At 44.0% G+C, this 18425-nt stretch overlaps 1 protein-coding gene across 2 annotated transcripts; it reads left to right on the forward strand.

The window, feature by feature from the left end:
• Positions 1–696: 696 nt before the first annotated feature.
• SNTN (sentan, cilia apical structure protein) lies at positions 697–18052 on the forward strand. Of its 2 annotated transcripts, XM_060021492.1 has the most exons (5): positions 697–806; positions 3258–3292; positions 11783–11938; positions 16884–16941; positions 17875–18052. In XM_060021492.1, the coding sequence occupies exons 1-5, from the start codon at positions 697–699 to the stop codon at positions 18050–18052; spliced, it is 537 nt and encodes a 178-aa protein (XP_059877475.1). The 2 variants fall into 2 exon arrangements, with proteins under 2 accessions (XP_059877475.1, XP_059877476.1); XM_060021493.1 differs by lacking the exon at positions 16884–16941 and having other exon boundaries at positions 11783–11921; positions 17893–18052.
• Positions 18053–18425: the final 373 nt, after the last annotated feature.

Here is an 18425-nt window from a genome sequence, read left to right on the forward strand (position 1 = left end):
ATCTAAGTTTATCAGCCTCCTTGCCTAAAACTCACAAATGGTTTCCTATTCTCTTGACATAAAGTGAAAATTCCCTACCGTGGCCTCCCAGGTCCTGCGTCGTCTAGTCACCGTGCCTCCTCTTCATCCTCACCTGGAGCCTCCCTCCCCCTCAGCCTCTCTGGTCCAGCTACCCTGGCCTTCTTTCAGTCCCTCCCAATCACCACACTCCCTCCTGCCACTGGGTTTACCACCGGCTGTTCCATCTGCCTACACTGTGGATCCCTTGCCCTTTCACCTACTTCATTCCATCCTACTCGGCATCAAACATCACTTCCCCAGGGGTGTCTCCCTCACCTCCCTGACTGACACCAACCTCATAGCATCCCCCTTGTACGGTATTGTCACAGGGGTGACTTCTGTTGCGATTACGTGATTAATATCAGTCTTGACCACTAAGCTCTCTGGGATCAAAGTCCATGGCTGAGTTTTCTCACTGTTGTGTCCCCAGTACCTTGTACGGTGTCTGGACCACAGCAGACACTCAAATATGTGTTGACTATGGCATGACTAGTTTAATGTCTGCCTGCAAATAACACTAGGGAAAGGCTCTTCTACAAGGGCCACTGTATAGTTGCCATGGAACGAATGACAGTAGTAACAGTGGGCAAGTAACTGTCGCTTAGGAAGGGCCAACACACAACAGGAGAGCAGAGTATGCATGGCTGTATGCACAGTACCCAGGACCAAGCACTCCACTTGGAAGGGGAGCCCAACCCTTCTGCAGCCGCAACATCTACTTTAGCACCTAGGACAATGCCCAGAAGGTCAGTGGCGCTTGACTGTCCTTTATCAAGTTTCATTTAAGCTTGCAGGTCTATTTCCAGAGCTCATGGCTACAACTTGGTAGCCAAAATGGTGCCAGTTTGGCGCTTGTTACCCACCTCAATCCCGCTTTCAACTGAGTTGGAAAATTAAAGAGAACAAATTTAGAGCTTTGATTGCAAACTGAAAAAGTGATACAATTAACACAAATGTCTTTGATTGCCTCTTGAAAAACATTTGTAAATCAAAATTGGTAATGCTTTTAAGGGTATGACATATTCTTTCAAATTATCCATGAGAGAGGGAAATTGTTTCGGATCATGCAAATGTGTGAATTTATGCCTAATAAATGAAAAATATTCTTCCTTACGTAATTCCCTTTAGGGGACCTACTTTAGTTCAAAAAAGTTTTTGAACACTTGACAGGTGCCAGGTATTCTGCTGGGCCAGGGGTAGGAGTTATGGAGAATCTGCAGAACTCTTGCTGTCAAGGGCCTCACGCTCTGATGGAGGAGATCATGGCAAAAGAAAATAACACGAGCCATGTTGCAAGTGTACGTCGTGTAAAGTGTACGTCGTGTAAAGTGTACATAGGATAAAGTGCACACCCTTTGTCCTATGAAGGAGATAAGGGTGCAGAGTGTTTTTGTTTGTTTGTTTTGTTTTTTTGCGGTACACGGGCCTCTCACCGCTGTGGCCCCTCCCGCCGCAGAGCACAGGCTCCGGACACACAGGCCCAGCGGCCACGGCCCATGGGCCCAGCCGCTCCGTGGCACGCGGGACCCTCCCGGACCGGGGCACGAACCCGCGTCCCCTGCATCGGCAGGCGGACTCTCGACCACTGCGCCACCAGGGAAGCCTGGGTGCAGAGTTTTTTGAAAATTAGGAGTAGCTCATGGAGAAGGCCGTAAAAAGTCCAAGATATCATAGAGTCCAGCTTCCTAACTTTACAAGTAAGAAAAATGAGGTCCCCAAAGGTCACGATCTCTTAACTAGTTAGTGCCAAAGCAGATCTCGAACCCAAAAGTTCCCTTTAAAGAGCTGTCAAAGATATGACCAAGTTCTACTGTTCTTACTGGCTTTCTCCAAACCACTCCAGCCACTGGGGGTTGAAGTATCAAGCAAATGTTGTTTGCTTTTTTTTTTTTTTCTGTACACCGGCCTCTCACTGCTGTGGCCTCCCCCGTTGCGGAGCACAGGCTCCGGATGCGCAGGCTCAGCGGCCATGGCACACAGGCTTAGTTGCTCCGCGGCATGTGGGATCTTCCCGGACTAGGACACGAACCCGCGTCCCCTGCATCGGCAGGCGGACTCTCAACCACTGCGCCACCAGGGAAGCCCTTGTCTGCTTTTTATAAGGGAGCAGCAAGGTCCATCTTCCTGCCTCCCATCTGGTCCCTTTCCACTCTCCTTCCCATATATCAGGTGGAGTAACTTCCCCAAATGCAGATCTGATCATGCCACCCCTTTCCTTCCCACTACCCTTAGGCTAACAACCTGGGTCCATCCTAAGGCTCACTCCAAGTGCTCTGGTCCTGACCCTTGACTGCAGCCTCCTCTTCCACCACTCTCTCCTTCCCTCTCCATGTTCCAGCCATGCTGTTCTTCCTCTGGTTCTTCAATCTTGCCGTGCTTTCTCCCGCTTCCGGGGCTCAGCACGCACTGTTCCCTCTGCTTGGAACACTCTTCCTCCTTCTTCACCTAATGATTCATTGGGTTGAGATAAAATACCATTACCCTGACCTGTAGACTGGGTTCGTCCTTCCCTGCCCTCTGTATGCGCTCTGCCATTGCTCTGTATTGAATCACGGGTTGAACATCTGCCTTGTGCGCTAGACTCTAAGCCCCAAGAGCGTGGGAACATCTCAGTCGTTCACTGATGCGTCCCCACGCCCTAGCACAGTATGTAGATTCTTAGGGAGGCTAAGCTGCTGGAACAAATAACACTTCAAATCCTCAGTCTTTTACAGAACAAGAAGTTATTTTTTTCTTTTTCATGTGACAGTTCAGAGTCAGGGTTCCAGGTGGATGGCAGTCCTACTCCATGCCACCATGTAGGGACACAGGCTGATGGGGCTTGTGGCTTGCAAAGTACTCCTGATAATTTCTGTGTTAATTGGCTGGAAACAGGAAAGGGCACGGGAAGAGGCTGCATAGAAGGCAACCACTTCTCTCCTGCTCCTTTTCCATTGGAGGGCATTTGGTCATACGGTCACAAAAGGCTGCACAAAAGGCTAGGATATGTGGGCCAGCCATTGCCGAGTATTGTACTTCTTTACCATGTGACAAAGGGAGAAAGGATTTTGAAAGACAGATGGCAGCTCCACCAGAATGCTCAGGGCAGATTTACTGAAAATAAATTAATTTTTAAATCATTATATTGCTCTACTTTAGATGCTGATATCAATACCCAAACTCCTAGAATCATTATGTTTCTATCATTTTGTTGGCAGCATTTCAATATCCAAACAACTGGCTTTAATAAAAGGTAAGGCCTGGTGTGACAGAGATGTATGTGTTTCTTCTCTACCATGAGAGCATGCCAAGAGTTAAAAATAATAGGACACCAAAGAATGCCAACGATGTAAGAGAACTTGTAGATAAATCATCAAGCATTTATGATGTTCTTTTTATTCTTGTTTTTATTTTTTTATAAATTTATTTATTTTGGGCTGCATTGGGTCTTCGTTGCTGCACGCGGGCTTTCTCTAGTTGTGCCGAGCGGGGGCTACTGTTCCTTGTGGTGTGCAGGCTTCTCATTGCGGTGGCTTCTCTTTGTTGTGGAGCATGGGCTCTAGGCATGCAGGCTTCAATAGTTGTGGCTTGCGAGCTGTAAAGAGCAGGCTCACTACTTGTGGCACACAGGCTTTGTTGCTCCACGGCATGTGGGATCTTCCCAGACCAGGGCTCGAACCCATGTCCCTTGCATTGGCAGGCGGATTCTTAACCACTGCGCCATCAGGGAAGTCCCTGATGTTCTTTTTAAACATTTGGGAATTGAGGTCCAGTGGTAGGAATTAGCTCACCCAAATTTAAAGGCCCAGCTATAATAGGAGCATGGATCCCTGACTCCTAATTCAGTGTTCATCCCACCATGGCCAGTTGGCCCTCCATGGGCAGTATCCTCAGTGTGTCCAAGTCAGCATCTGACTCATAAACGTTCAGTGGTATTCAGGATGCAATCAGTCCCCAACTGCCTCTGTTGATTGATCAAGACATAGTGTGGCAAACTCCCAAGGTGTAAACATTTGCCATCAGCATTCCATTTTATAGGTAAAATATTTTTAGAGCCAACAATGCTGTCATGGAAATAACAGTATAAGAAAAAATATACTCATACACTGGGATCATTATCTTATTCCAAAACATGTGGCTTCTTTATAGAGTAACAAGCACAGCTGGATTCTATTATATTGCAGTTATTTTTCCTCCTAGATGGCTGCTCTATGTCTCCAGAGGAGATGCTTTATATTTCTATTGAAATAAATCTTCATCTTGGTGAGAATATTATTGTTACACTATCACAACACAAGAGACCTATGATTTCTGTTTCACAATTTCAGGCACTTTTGATAATGTCAATGACAAAATATCATGTCCATGACATGATAAATACCCATGACATTTCTCATATAACAGCCTCCTCTGAGAGGCTGAGGGGGGAGTGTAACTCTCTATCATCCACACTGCCCACCAATACACAGACACACACACACACACACACACACACACACACCCCATTCCTGGCACCAGACTCCTTACAGTAGACAACTGGGCCACATTTATTCCCATGCCTTAAGAAAACACAGGATAAATATGGCTCATCTTGCCAGAATGTATTTTATTCAATGGTAATTTTAAGTGTTATTCCCTGAAATCAAGCAGGGCTAGATCATGGAATAGAAGTCAGTACCAACCCACATTTTCACTTCTGGCTGTTTGGGCTTATGCCCTTGATCTCTTGGGGGAGGTGGATAGAAATGGGTGTTGAGAACATATTTGCCTGTAGCATCCAAAGTAGTTTTATAGTGGAAAAGTTTGAAAAGTGTTAGAGTATTGGGGAAACTATCGATCTAGCAAGAAAACAGAAGAGATCTAATTTTTAGTTCTGCCATGTACGACTGATGCGTACTGGGAAAAACCACGTTTCTCCTGTAGGTCTTCATTTCTTTGTTTGAAAAAATAACTAATATTAAGAAAAGTTCTAAAATGAGGTGATTCTGACACTTTGCTGTACTGAGGTTTGTGTTTCTACTACACTAAAGTGTTAGGAACTCACTAGATGAAGTGTTTCACATTTTAGGTTCCACTTTTCAGGGCAAGTGAGGAGAAAGAGGCAGGGATTGTTCTCAAGTTCAAGTCAGCTCAGTTCAGCACATGTCTATGCTAAGGCCTACGACACGCCAGGGCCTGGGAATGAATGCAATGATAAATAAGATGCAGTGACTGCCCTCAGGGAACATACAGTCTAGAGCTGCACTGTCCAATATGGTAGCCACTAGCCACCTGTGGATATGGAACACTTAAAATGTGGCTAATTTGAATCCAGTTGTGCTGCAAGTTTAAAATATATGACAGATTTAAGAGACTTAGTAGAAAGAAGTGTAACGTATCTGAGTAATTTGTTCACGTTAATGACATGCTGAAATGATATTTTGATAAATCAGGTTAAATAATATATTTCTAAAATAATTTTATCTGAATCATTTTACTTTTTTAATGTGGCTACTTAGAAAAAAATTCATTATAATTCAGGCTCGTATTACATTTCTTTCGGACAGCACTGATCTAGAAGGTAATTGAGACAGATAAACAGTGTTTCAGTCTGAAGGTTATGACAAGCTTATGTTTAGGGAAGTAGAAAAGCACAAAGAAGGGGCAGGTAGCCCTATCCCAGGGTTTGGGAAAGAATCCTGCAGGATACACTGCCTGCAAAACGAGATCTAGAGGTATCATGCATCACGGTGAGGAAACAGACTGTGTGACCTTAAGCAAGCTACTTAACCTCTCTGTGCTTCAGTTTCCTCATCTATAAAGTGGAGATGATACTGGAACCCACCTCGGAGGACTGATGTAAGAATTAAATGAGTCAAATCATATACACCCCATAAAGAAGTGGCTGGCATACAGAGCGTGGGCTCCATAATCGTCCATCACAATGCAAGCTCCAGGAACCAAGGAGTTGTTCTCTTAATATTGCCCGCTTAATATTGCTCTGTCCCCAGAACTAGGACAAGGCCCGGCAATAAGTACTTGCTGGGAGGACAGAGTGTGTAAGGAACTGCAGACAGTTTAGTATTATTAAAGCATAAAAAGCGAGGTAGGAGCTAGCAGGAAATGTAGACGTGATGTGCCTGGATTAACACCCCCCACCCGCCTTCCAAAGGCAAGAGAGGCAATAAAAGACCCAAAAAGAAACATCAATCCTTTGCATTTTTAATGGCGCTTCGCTCTTTACAATATGCTTTCACATATTCGCCCACAGCTCTGTGAGGCAGGCAGGGCAGGAATTAGGAGGCAGCACACTGAGTTTATTAAGGGAAGAACCCAACCATAAAAAGAGGAAACCAAACAACGCCTCACAAAGTCTCATCAGTATTGGTAGGATAAGCGGAGTTCGTTTTTATCTTTTATTTTCAATTTTTTTCTAGTTTGGTTTTTACCACGAGCATATGTTATTTTACAGTCAGGGAAAATGCATGCTGTGTTAAAATGAATGGAGGAGAAGGAAGAGAAGTGGGCTAGTCCAGATGGAGTCCCCATTTAGAGAGCCGTCAGACCTGAACTTCATCAGAGGACTGGGGAACGTCTGGTTCCGCAGCCTCCATGGAGATGCCCTTAGAAGGAGTTATTCCAAAGTGGCAGATCTTTCTGTGGCCTTTGAAGGCAGACAGACTTTCGAATCTTTCCTCTGCCACCCGGGAGCAATGTGACCTTAAGATTCTTAATCTCTCCATGTGTCAGTTTCCAATACGTAAAATAGAGACACAAATAGTACCTACCCTTCTGGGTTTATGAAGCATTAAATAAGCTTATGTTTGAAAGGCATCTGGCACATAGTAAGCAAGAAAGGTGTCTAGGGCTTCCCTGGTGGCACAGTGGTTGAGAGTCCGCCTGTCGATGGAGGGGACACGGGTTCGTGCCCCAGTTCGGGAAGATCCCACATGCCGCGGAGCAGCTGAGCCCGTGAGCCATGGTCGCTGAGCCTGTGCGTCCAGAGCCTGTGCTCCGCAACGGGAGAGGCCACAACAGTGAGAGGCCCGCGTACCGCAAAAAAAAAAAAAAAAAGAAAGAAAGGTGTCCATCATTACTTGCAAGCTCACTGACAGCTTGGAAGCTCACCCGTTCCTTTCCAGAAGGGCACAGCCAGGAGAGGAAGAGGTTACTGTTCCCCATGAGAAGTCTCAGACCCAGCAAAACAACCCATACTAAAGCCCTGTCTAGTTATTCTGGGTTATGAATAAATAAATCAACTGGTAAAAGTTACAGAACGGACATTTACCTCCGAAGGAATTAAGGTGTTTCTTCTAAGCACTTTGCTTCTTAAAAGCAAGACTATTTATAAACAGAGTTTATTCTTTAGCCGCTTAAATGCCAAGTTACCGCCATACAGCTCCTCACCACCTCAACCCCACCTTCCAGGGAAGGGAGACATGAGCTAAAAGAAATATGCCATCTCCTTGTTTTTGATGAGCAGGAAAATCTTGAGTAATTGAGGAAAAAAATCCCAATTTTACTTTTTTAATTTATTTATTTTTGGCTGCGTTGGGTCTTCATTGCTGCGCGCAGGCTTTCTCTAGTTGTGGTGAGCGGGGGCTACTCTTCGTTGCGGTGTACGGGCTTCTCACTGCAGTGGCCTCTCCTGTTGCGGAGCACGGGCTCTAGGTGCGAGGGCTTCAGTAGTTGTGGTGCATGGGCTTCAGTAGTTGTGGCACGCAGGCTCTAGAGCACAGGCTCAGTAGTTGTGGCACACGGGCTTCTCACTGCAGTGGCCTCTCCTGTTGTGGAGCACGGGCTCTAGGCGTGCGGGCTTCAGTAGTTGTGGCTTGCAGCCTCAGTAGTTGTGGTGCACGGGCTCAGTTGCTCCACAGCATGTGGGATCTTCCTGGACCAGGGCTCGAACTCATGTCCCCTGCACTGGCAGGCGGACTTCCAACCACTGTGCCACCAGGGAAGCCAAAAAATTCCAATTTTAAATGTGGGTTTCAGGATGTGGCAGAAGTGAAGGGAAGAGGTGGATAAGGATAGGAGAGAAAAGAGCTAAAAATTGAATGCAAAGAAGCAGGGAACTTTCTGAGTCTGGGATAGTAGTCTAGATGGAGAGCCAGCCACTGGACTAGCAGACAGAAGCCACAGGTCAGGATGGGACTGAGGATCAGAAACCAAAGAGGAAATCAAGGAGTAAGAAGCTAAGGGCACGGATTCTGCAGACGTTGATTCGACAGATTCGTGAAGCACCTCCTAGATCCTAGGCACTGTTCTCAGTGCTGAAGTTTACACAGAAGAGAAGACAGGCAAAACATTCCTGTCTTCTTAAGGCTTATGTTTTCAACATGGATTCATATTCAAGCTCTGCCACTTATTAATGTGTCCTCAGCAAGATCCTATCCTTTCTTCATCTATACGATGGTATAATCATGGAGAGACATACAGTGTTCATGGGTTGGAAGAGTCAACATAGTAGATATCAGTTCTCCCCAAGTTGCTCTCTAAGTTTAATGAAATATAACAACATTCAAGTTGTTTTAAAAAAAAAACAGACAAACTTATTCTCAACTTTATGTGGGAAGGGGACTAAAATAGTCAAAACTGTAAACATCTCAAATGTCCTTTGTTGGTGAATGTGGTACATACATATCATGGAATACTACTCAATGAAAAGGAAAATACCATCACTACATGCAACAACTTGGATAAAATGCAAGGGAGGGGCTTCCCTGGTGGCGAAATAGTTAAGAATCCGCCTTCCAGTGCAGGGGACATGAGTTCGAGCCCTGGTCCAGGAAGATCCCACGTGCCGTGGAGCAACAAAGCCTGTGTGCCACAACTACTGAGCCTGTGTGGCCAAACTACTGAAGCCTGTGCGCCTAGAGCCCGTGCTCCACAGCAAGAGAAGCCACGACAATGAGAAGCCCGCCCACTGCAACAAAGAGTAGCTCTGCTCGCTGCAACTAGAGAAAACCTGCTCGCAGCAACGGAGACCCAACGCAGTCAAAAATCAAATAAATAAATTTATTTTTTTAAAAAACGCAAGGGAATCACAACATTGTAAAGCAACTATACCCCAATAAAAAAATAAAAACAGAAAAAAAAACTCAAAGGAATGATGCTGAGTTTAAAAAGCCATTCTCAGAGAACTTCTGTATGATTCCATTCACAGAACATGTGTTGTTTCATAACATGAAGATGGAGAACAGATCAGTGATTGCCAGGGGTTAGGAATGGGGGAGGGAGCAGGTAGAAAGATTGGCTGTTACTATAAAGGGTTACTATGAGAGAATCTTATGTTGGTGGTACAGTTCTGTATATTGATTGTGGTGATAGTTACACAAAGGTACACATTTGGTAATATTGCCTAGAAATACACACACACACACACACACAGGATGAGGGCATATGTAACTGGTAAAATCTGAACAAACTGTGGATTGTATCAATGTCAGTTTCTTGCTTTGGATGTTGTACTGTAATTATGCAAGATGTTTCTTGGGGGAACAGGTGCGGGAGATTGTTTTTGCGTATTCATTGGCAATTTCCTGTAAATTTATAATCATATCAAAATAAAAAGGTTAAAAATGCAATAAAAATTTAAATGGTATAATAATCCCTATGGTGGTTATGAGAAGTAAATATACAATTTATTAAAGTATCTGGCACACAATAGATGCACAATAAATGGCAGCTCCAACTTCCTATCCCAACCAGATTGCTGCTTACACACATGTCCTTGACTTGCTCTAGCTTGGAGCAAATAAGTGGGTACTCTTGAGTGGGGGCCAAAAAAGAGTTATCCATTTGCGGGACCAGGAAGTCCGAATGCCTCAAGCTTCGGCCTAATTGTGGGTGAAATGACACGGGGGGATGGAGAGGACACACATTTCCTCATGCAAGAGAGAGAGAGGCCAACACATTGATTAGAATGCTTTGGCAGATGTTTATATACACCCTTTACCGTTTAGTCGGAGTCCTGTTCAGAGATACAGTAAAAACTGAGAAGGTCCACAGTTGTTTTCCCTTCATGCATTCCTCTTAACTCTTGTCATTCCATCTAACTTTTTTTTAAATTTTTATTTTATATTGGGGTATAGTTGATTAACCATGTTGTGTATTGAACTTTAATTTAAAAAAAAAAACAACTAAATGCTTAAAATCTTTTAATGCCCTCTCTGTACATCTGATGGAAAATCCTGATTCCTTTCCAGAACTTAGGAGCCCTGGATGGTCTAGCCCCTGCCAACCTTTCTAATGAAACACACTTTCAGCCCCTAGACTCCAGCCACAACTGTCTCCTTTCAGCTCCTCCAATGTGCCAGACTCCTGATCTGAGCCTTCACATATGCTGTTACCTGAGCCTGGAACACTCAAAACAACCCTAATCCCAGGCTGACCCACCCCACCCTTTAGATGGCAGGTCCTTCCCACCGTATTGGTCTTAGCTTAAATATTAATCTACTTATATAATAGATGCCTCCAAGACAACCTATCTCAGTACTTTTCCTCTGAGACCTACTCTGTAATTTTCTGTTTCTTCTGTTTCTATACCTTCTTTGCCTCATACAAGTTGCAAATATGCATAATATATGTGTATATGGATAAATAAATAATTGTCAAATATGTATAAAACAAATATATGTATACACACATATCCTCTTGATTATTATTTATTATCCCACTAGATTGTAATATAGATGAGGGCAGAGGCCACATCTGGTTCTGTCACTTCTATGTGCTGAACAGCACAGAAAGTACCAGAAACACAGTAAGTGCTCGATACAAAAGTCACAAATATCTGACTGATCATCTTTCTTTGAATCCATGATTGTTGCACTTTACCTGGGCAGAAAGCTGTTGGATTTTGTTTTCTCTTCTTCCTATTCATTCATTCAACAGCATTTACTGGCGCCTACTACATAGCAGGCATTTGTGCTGGTCACTGGGAATGTAGTGATAAAAAAAGCTATGATCTCTGGCCTCATGGAGCTTGTATTCTAGTTAGAGAGAAAGATGATTAAACATGCAATAAGTGTAAAGCAGGAAAAGTTCTATAATAGGGGATGTATTGGGGACTGAGAGAACAGAGAGGATAAGATTTTTCTTCATTGTCCTTCATGCACTTCTCAGAGTTCACTATGTGCTACCCACTGGAAGGGACTGAGCTAGTACCATCCTTTCAAGGAATTTAAATCAGAGAAACCAGCTAGATCACTGTGATTGAGGCCATAATTCAAAGAGATCCCTTGTCTATCATGATATCAAAGGACTTGTCCTGGATATCATTCTCCTTTATCACACTGGCATGTGGTGATGCTCTATCTGACACAGAATACAAACTCCACAAGAGCAGGACTTTGTCTTATTCAATGAGGTATCCTTAATGCCAGGGACTGAGCCAAGCACACGGTAGATGCTCTATAAAGATTTGTTGAATAACTGAATGAAATTACACGTCGGAAGACCAAGGCTTAGAGAGGTCAGGTGTTTTCCCAAGGTCACAGGGGAAGAGGGTGATAAATCTTATCCTAATTCTACTAATTCTAATTGCTACTGAGGGACTTTTGTTCTCCATGGTTTAAAGGTCAAGGATCAAACTCCCCCATGTCCCACTCCCAGATAGGTGGCAAAGAGCCCAAGACCAAGATTACATTGACACAAACCTTCCATCCCTGTTCCCTAAGTTCCCCTGGAAGGTAGAGCCTCATGTCTGGGGAAGGGTCATTTCTAACCTAGGCTACACAGTTGTACATTTCTTCTTTCACAGCTCTACGCAATGGTTCAGATCTGGAAAAAGCCATCGCCACTGCCGCTATGATTTTCAGAAACTTTTCTGACCCTGATGGCAAACTTGGGAAAGCTACTGCCAAAAATCTACTGCAAACCCAATATAGGAATTTCACAGAGGTAAGAGAACTAATAGGTACCAAGAAACAGGGGGCCACGCCATAACGGCTGGCCCAAAGAGTCAACAACTCCAGCTCGAAGTTACCATTATGTTGCTTCATTCCACAAATGTTTATTGGACACCTACCCTACGCCAGGAAATGAGCTGTGCCCTGGGGTTAATGCAGTGAACAAGCTAACAATCCAGCAGAGTAGAGAGATGTGCTGAAAAAGTAATTAGAAATAGTCAGAGGACCGTGAAAGAGTAGAACGTGCAGTGACAGAATAAAACAGAGGGACCATCTTGGGCTTGGAGGTCAAAAAAGAGCTCCTGGGAAATTAAGGTATAGCTAAGATCTGAAGAAGGAGATCAAGAGTGAGCAGGGACCGGGGGCGGGGTGCGTGCAGGATGAGAATGATGGCATGCCTGGCAGAGGATTTGGCATAAAGCATGTCAAAGACCTATGAGGGCAAGTATTGGTGAGAAGAGGAAGGGAAGTAGGAAGCAGTGGAAGAGGAGGCCGGGGGGGTGAAGAGAAGCCACTTCTTACAGAGGCATAGCGTGAGGGCAGGAGGAAGCCAGGGAAGTTTCTAAATCCGGGTCGAAGGAATTATACCAGCTGCAGTAGGAGATGAGACTGTGGTTGGGATGGGGAGTGAAACGAAGAAAAGAGGAACCGTGGGGAGGGAATCCAAACAGAAGATGTTGGTTTGGACTAAGGCACCAAATATGGGAGGCATCTGGAAGGTGGAATGAACGGGATCTGACAACCATGAGGGCTGAAGAGCAAGGGGGACAAATATGATACCTCAGTTCTGACCGTGGGAGGAAGTGGGTGGTGGTCCCGTTTCCAGAGAAGAGGAAGGCTGGAGAATAAGCAGATTTGAGGTAGGGAGGGAGGTGGGGGCAGGTGATGAGTTCTGTTAGCACGTGTCAAGTTTAAGATGTCCTTGAAACTGTCAAGTGGAGAAACTCGGACAGCAACAGGATATGTGAGCGGGAAGGTCAAAATAGAGATCTGTAACAGTGAGAGTGGGCAATGTGAAAATGGTTACTGAACAGAAGGAAGTGACCTAAATCATCTAGAGGCATCTTTCTCAAACCTCAGCCACCTGAATACCATCTTCAATATTTTTCCCATATCTGCCTATAGCCTGTATTATAATGTACCTAGAACTTGTTAAGAGAACACTCTACTTAAAGGAAATTATTTTATAAGGAGCCTTGATCACCATTTTAAATGTAAATTCAGTGGGTAAAAGTGGAAGGTAGTAAAAAAATATAGATGACTGTTCATTCTTATTTAATATTTATTCTTGCATCACCTAAAGCTGTGTTACATTCTACCAGCAGTACATGTTCAAACTTTGGAAAATAGTAGCCTAGGGAAAATGCATAAGAAAAAAGGAGGACCTCACACAGAACCTAAACCACCAACATTTAATGATAGATTGAGCAAGAAAAAACTTAAAAGTAAACAGTCTCTCAGGTTCTATGTGTATTCTGAGACGTTTAAAAGAGAAGTATTATAGTTCCTTTAAGATATAAATATATATGGTTTTAGCATACCACAGTGAAATAAGGTGCCACCCACTGGGGGAAGCTGGGTCAAGGGTACAACTTCCCGTGAATCTATGATTGTTTTAAAAGAGTGTGTGTGAAATCGGCTTTTTTTTTTTAATTCCACAAGTGATTTTTTTTATAGCCTGTTTCATAGAAACAGTGAATAGATTGGTGGTTGCCAGGAGCTAGGGGAAGGGGAAAGTGGCGTGGTATAGGTCAGAGGGTGCAAATTTCCAATTTTAAGAAGAATAAGTTCTGAGGCTCTAATGCACAGCATGGTGACTATAGTTAGTAATACGGTACTGCATGCTTGAAGGTCACTGAGGTAGATCTTGAGCATTCTCCCCACACACACGCACACACACACACAAGTTAACTCTGTGAGGTGATGGATGTGTTAATTATCTTGATCTTGGTAATCACTCCACAACGCATGTGTATTAAACCATCACACTGTACACTTTAAATATATATAATTATATTTGTCAATTATTCCATAATAAAGTTAAAAAGGAGTGTGTGCAGCAAGATCTTTTTTGACTCACCTCCTAGAGAAATGGAAATAAAAACAAAAATAAACAAATGAGACCTAATGAAACTTAAAAGCTTTTGCACAGCAAAGGAAACTATAAACAAGACAAAAAACAACCCTCAGAATGGGAGAAAATATTTGCAAATGTAGCAACTGACAAAGGATTAATCTCCAAAATTGATAAGCAGCTCATGCAGCTCAATATCAAAAAAACAAACAACCCAATCCAAAAGTGGGCAGAAGACCTAAATAGACATTTCTCCAAAGAAGATATACAGATGGCCAACAAACACATGAAAGGATGCTCAACATCACTAATCATCAGAGAAATGCAAATCAAAACTACAGTGAGGGGGCTTCCCTGGTGGCGCAGTTGTTGAGAGTCTGCCTGCCAATGTAGGGGACGCAGGTTCATGCCCCAGTCCGGGAGGATCCCACATGCTGCGGAGTGGCTGGGCCCGTGAGCCTGCGCATCCGGAGCCTGTGCTCCGCAATGGGAGAGGCCACGACAGTGAGAGGCCCGCGTACTGAAAAAAAAACCAAAAACAAAAACAAAAAACTACAATGAGGTATCACCTCACACCGGTCAGAATGGCCATCATCAAAAAATCTACAAACAGGGCTTCCCTGGTGGCGCAGTGGTTGAGAGTCCGCCTGCCGATGCGGTTCGTGCCCTGGTCCGGGAAGATCCCACATGCCGCGGAGCCGCTGGGCCTGTGAGCCATGACCGCTGAGCCTGCGCATCAGGAGCTCTGCAACAGGAGAGGCCACAACAGTGAGAGGCCCGCGTACCGCAAAAAAAAAAAAAGAAAAAAGAAAATCTACAAACAATAAATGCTGGAGAGGGTGTGGAGAAAAGGGAACCCTCTTGCACTGTTGGTGGGAATGTAAATTGATGCAGCCACTATGGAGAACAGTATGGTGGTTCCTTAAAAAACTAAAAATAGAACTACCATATGACCCAGCAATCCCTCTACTGGGCGTATACCCTGAGAAAACCATAATTCAAAAAGAGTCATGTACCACAATGTTCATTGCAGCACTATTTACAATAGCCAGGACATGGAAGCAACGTAAGTGTCCATCGACAGATGAATGGATAAAGAAGATGTGGCACATATATACAATGGAATATTACTCAGCCATAAAAAGAAATGAAATTGAGTTATTTGTAGTGAGGTGGATGGACCTAGAGACTGTCATACAGAGTGAAGTAAGTCAGAAGGAGAAAAATAAATACCGTATGCTAACACATATATATGGAATCTTAAAAAAAAAAAAAAGGTTCTGAAGAACCTAGGGGCAGGAGAGGAATAAAGACATAGACATAGAGAATGGGCTTGAGGACATGGGTGGGGGAAGGGTAAGCTGCAACGAAGTGAGAGAGTGGCATGGACTTATATACACTACCAAATGTAAAATAGACAGCTAGTGGGAAGCAGCCGCATAGCACAGGGAGATCAGCTCGGTGCTTTGTGACCACCTAGAGGGGTGAGATAGGGAGGGTGGAGGGAGACGCAAGAGGGAGGAGATATGGGGATATACGTATATGTATAGCTGATTCACTTTGTTATAAAACAGAAACTAACACACCATTTTAAAGCAATTATACTCCAATAAAGATGTTTAAAAATTAATTAAAATAAATTTTTTTAAAAAGGAGTGTGTGCCTGGGTGTGTGTGTCTGTGAGTGTGAAAGAGAGAGAGAGAGAAAGAGACAAAGTACTACAGTGTGAGACACAGAAAAATAACTGGAAAGAAATCTTAATAATAGTAAGCTATCTTTGGGTAATGGGGTAAAGGGTTATTTTTACATGCTCCTGTTTTTTCTAAATGTCCAATATTAAACACATATCATTTTTGAAATAATTTTTTTAAGAAAAGCTATTTTTTCAGCCAGAAACATCAGGCAGAATTAGACAAGAGATCCAAAGTTCTGGGGAGTCTTTACAGAGAGGGTGGGAGAACAAATCCTATATTACCGGCTTACATCAGAGGCCGAAAGAAATGACAGATACTAGAGAGAAAAAGAATGCTGCGTGTAGCTGGCAAAACCTCAGTGAGCTTTTAACAAGTATGAAAATGAGGACCTAGTAGACGGATCATCCTGATGTGATTCGCCATCCCTCTGAGAACATCAGAGGAAAAGAATTAAAACCGAAGTCACCAGGAAAGACACCTTCAGCCTCGTGTCCCTCAGTGTAGGCTAAACCGGGAAAGGCAGCCGTTCTGGGATGTCTAGCAGCCGACTCAGCCAGACCACGGTGCCATCCCGCCCTCTCCTCCAGATGAGAGCAGAGACTGATTTCAGGGGACTTGAGGGGACTGCTCAGCCCTGGCATCCTCAGTCTCAGTGGTGATGACTTCCCTCCACTGAGCAGACATGTAGCGTCATGTCAGAATGCTGTCTTGGGGGACTTCCCTGGTGGTCCAGTGGGTAAGACTCCATGATCCCAATGCAGGGGGCCCGGGTTCCATCCCTGATCGGGGAACTAGATCCCGCATGCGTGCTACAACTAAGTCCGCACGCCACAACTAACAAGCCCTCCTGCCACAACTAAGAGCCGGTGCAACAAAAATAAATTTAATTAATTAGTTAGTTAAAAAAGAATGCTGTCTTGGACCAACCACCCAGCTCCGCCCCGTGAGAGGCCCTCAGGCAGGTACAGCATAAGAGTCTCCATCGCTAACTGGGCTTTCTCCTAAATCCTCACACAGGGTTCTGTGGTAAACTGAGCCAGACCTTCTGGCTGAGGCCTGGGTCTGAAAGGAATATGTCCTTTCTCATAAGCCTAAACATAATTTGGGGTATCTGACTTAGCCCTCTATAGCCAGTCAGAGATAGTAAAACTGAGCACCTAAAAGCACTGCTAAGAAGATAAAAAGCAAGATGGTGGGTCAGGCCCCAAGAAGTCTGGACCTCCTCCAGCTCCGTGGTCTTAAAATATGCAGCAAAAAGAGGAGGAAGACCTCCAGCCATCTCTGACCTTTGAGCAAACAGAGTGCTTTACTCTAGTAAAGGGCTTCTCTCTCTGTCTTATCTCCAGCTCTTCCTGGAGGGAGACAGACACAGGTCCTTTCACCCTCACTGATAGGTGTGACCTCTTGAGGAACAGCCTAGAAAAACATGAAAGGTCTAAGCCTGTAAGAGGAATGTATCATCACTCCTAAAGGGCCTTAGTCATTGCTGTGATGGTTTTTTTTGCAGCCAGCAAAAAATGAGTGTTTGGGGTTAAACTAAATGCAGTGAATCAAATGACCTTAACGTTTCTGATGCACTTGGGAAGATATTTCATGAGCTGTGGCTGGAACTGAAAATCCCCTCCATTTAGGTGTTTTCACATGTTTTCCCTCACTCTGTTGCTGATGACTATGAACTTGGGTTTGATTCATGATCAAACTTAGGGCTGAACAATATTCCAAAGCACATATTTTCTTTTAGCATATTTTATTCCATATTTCTGGATAATCTTATGCTCAGTGCAGCACATAGTGGATACCTCCAATAACAAAGGGATTGTACTCTGAAACCATAACAGTATCTGTACCTGTAGAGAAGTAGGGTAGCAGTTGAGTGTGGGTTCTGGAATCGGGTAGCCAATGAGCTGAATCCTGGTTCCGCACTCACAGCTGCCTAGCTTGGGGCAAATCACTTCATTCTCACTGAGTCTCTGGCATTGCCTCTGTAGGGTGGGAAAATAATAGTTCATATTCAATAAGGTCACTGTGAGCACTTAGTGAGATAACCCATGAAAAGATTTAATACAGTGCTCAACTAGTAGCACTGGTAGCAACTTGACCTGTTGTTAATAACATGTTTACTATTGCATATTATCTGTAAAACCGAGGTGGCATGATGAATTCGGTTTTTTTGCTTTTTCTTCTTTATTCTTACGGGACAAGAAACCAAACCAAGATGCAGAGACCTCCTTTCTGAACTCGACGAACATACAGAAAATAAGCTGGATTTTGAGGATTTCATGATCTTACTGTTAAGCATCACGGTAATGTCAGATTTGCTACAAAATATATGGAGTGTAAAAATTATGCAATAGGGCTTCCCTGGTGGCGCAGTGATTGGGAGTCCGCCTGCCATGCAGGGGACACGGGTTCGTGCCCCAGTCTGGGAGGATCCCGCATGCCGCGGAGGGGCTGGGCCCATGAGCCATGGCCGCTGGGCCTGCGCAGAGCCTGTGCTCTGCAACGAGAGAGGCCACAACAGTGAGAGACCCGCATACCGCAAAAAAAAAAAAAAAAAATTATGCAACAAACAGCTTTAAATATATAGTTAGACAAATTAATGGCAAAAGACAGTATTAAATTATTGAAATTTTTTTCATTTTATTTTTAATTAATTGAAGGTACTGATCATGCACCTGGGGTAGCCTAGGATGGTTCTGATTGCTAATGTTCAGACCCAGTGTAACT

The sequence above is a fragment of the Delphinus delphis genome, chromosome 10 (genome assembly GCF_949987515.2).
Source record: "Delphinus delphis chromosome 10, mDelDel1.2, whole genome shotgun sequence".
NCBI classification, from domain to species: Eukaryota; Metazoa; Chordata; class Mammalia; order Artiodactyla; family Delphinidae; genus Delphinus; species Delphinus delphis.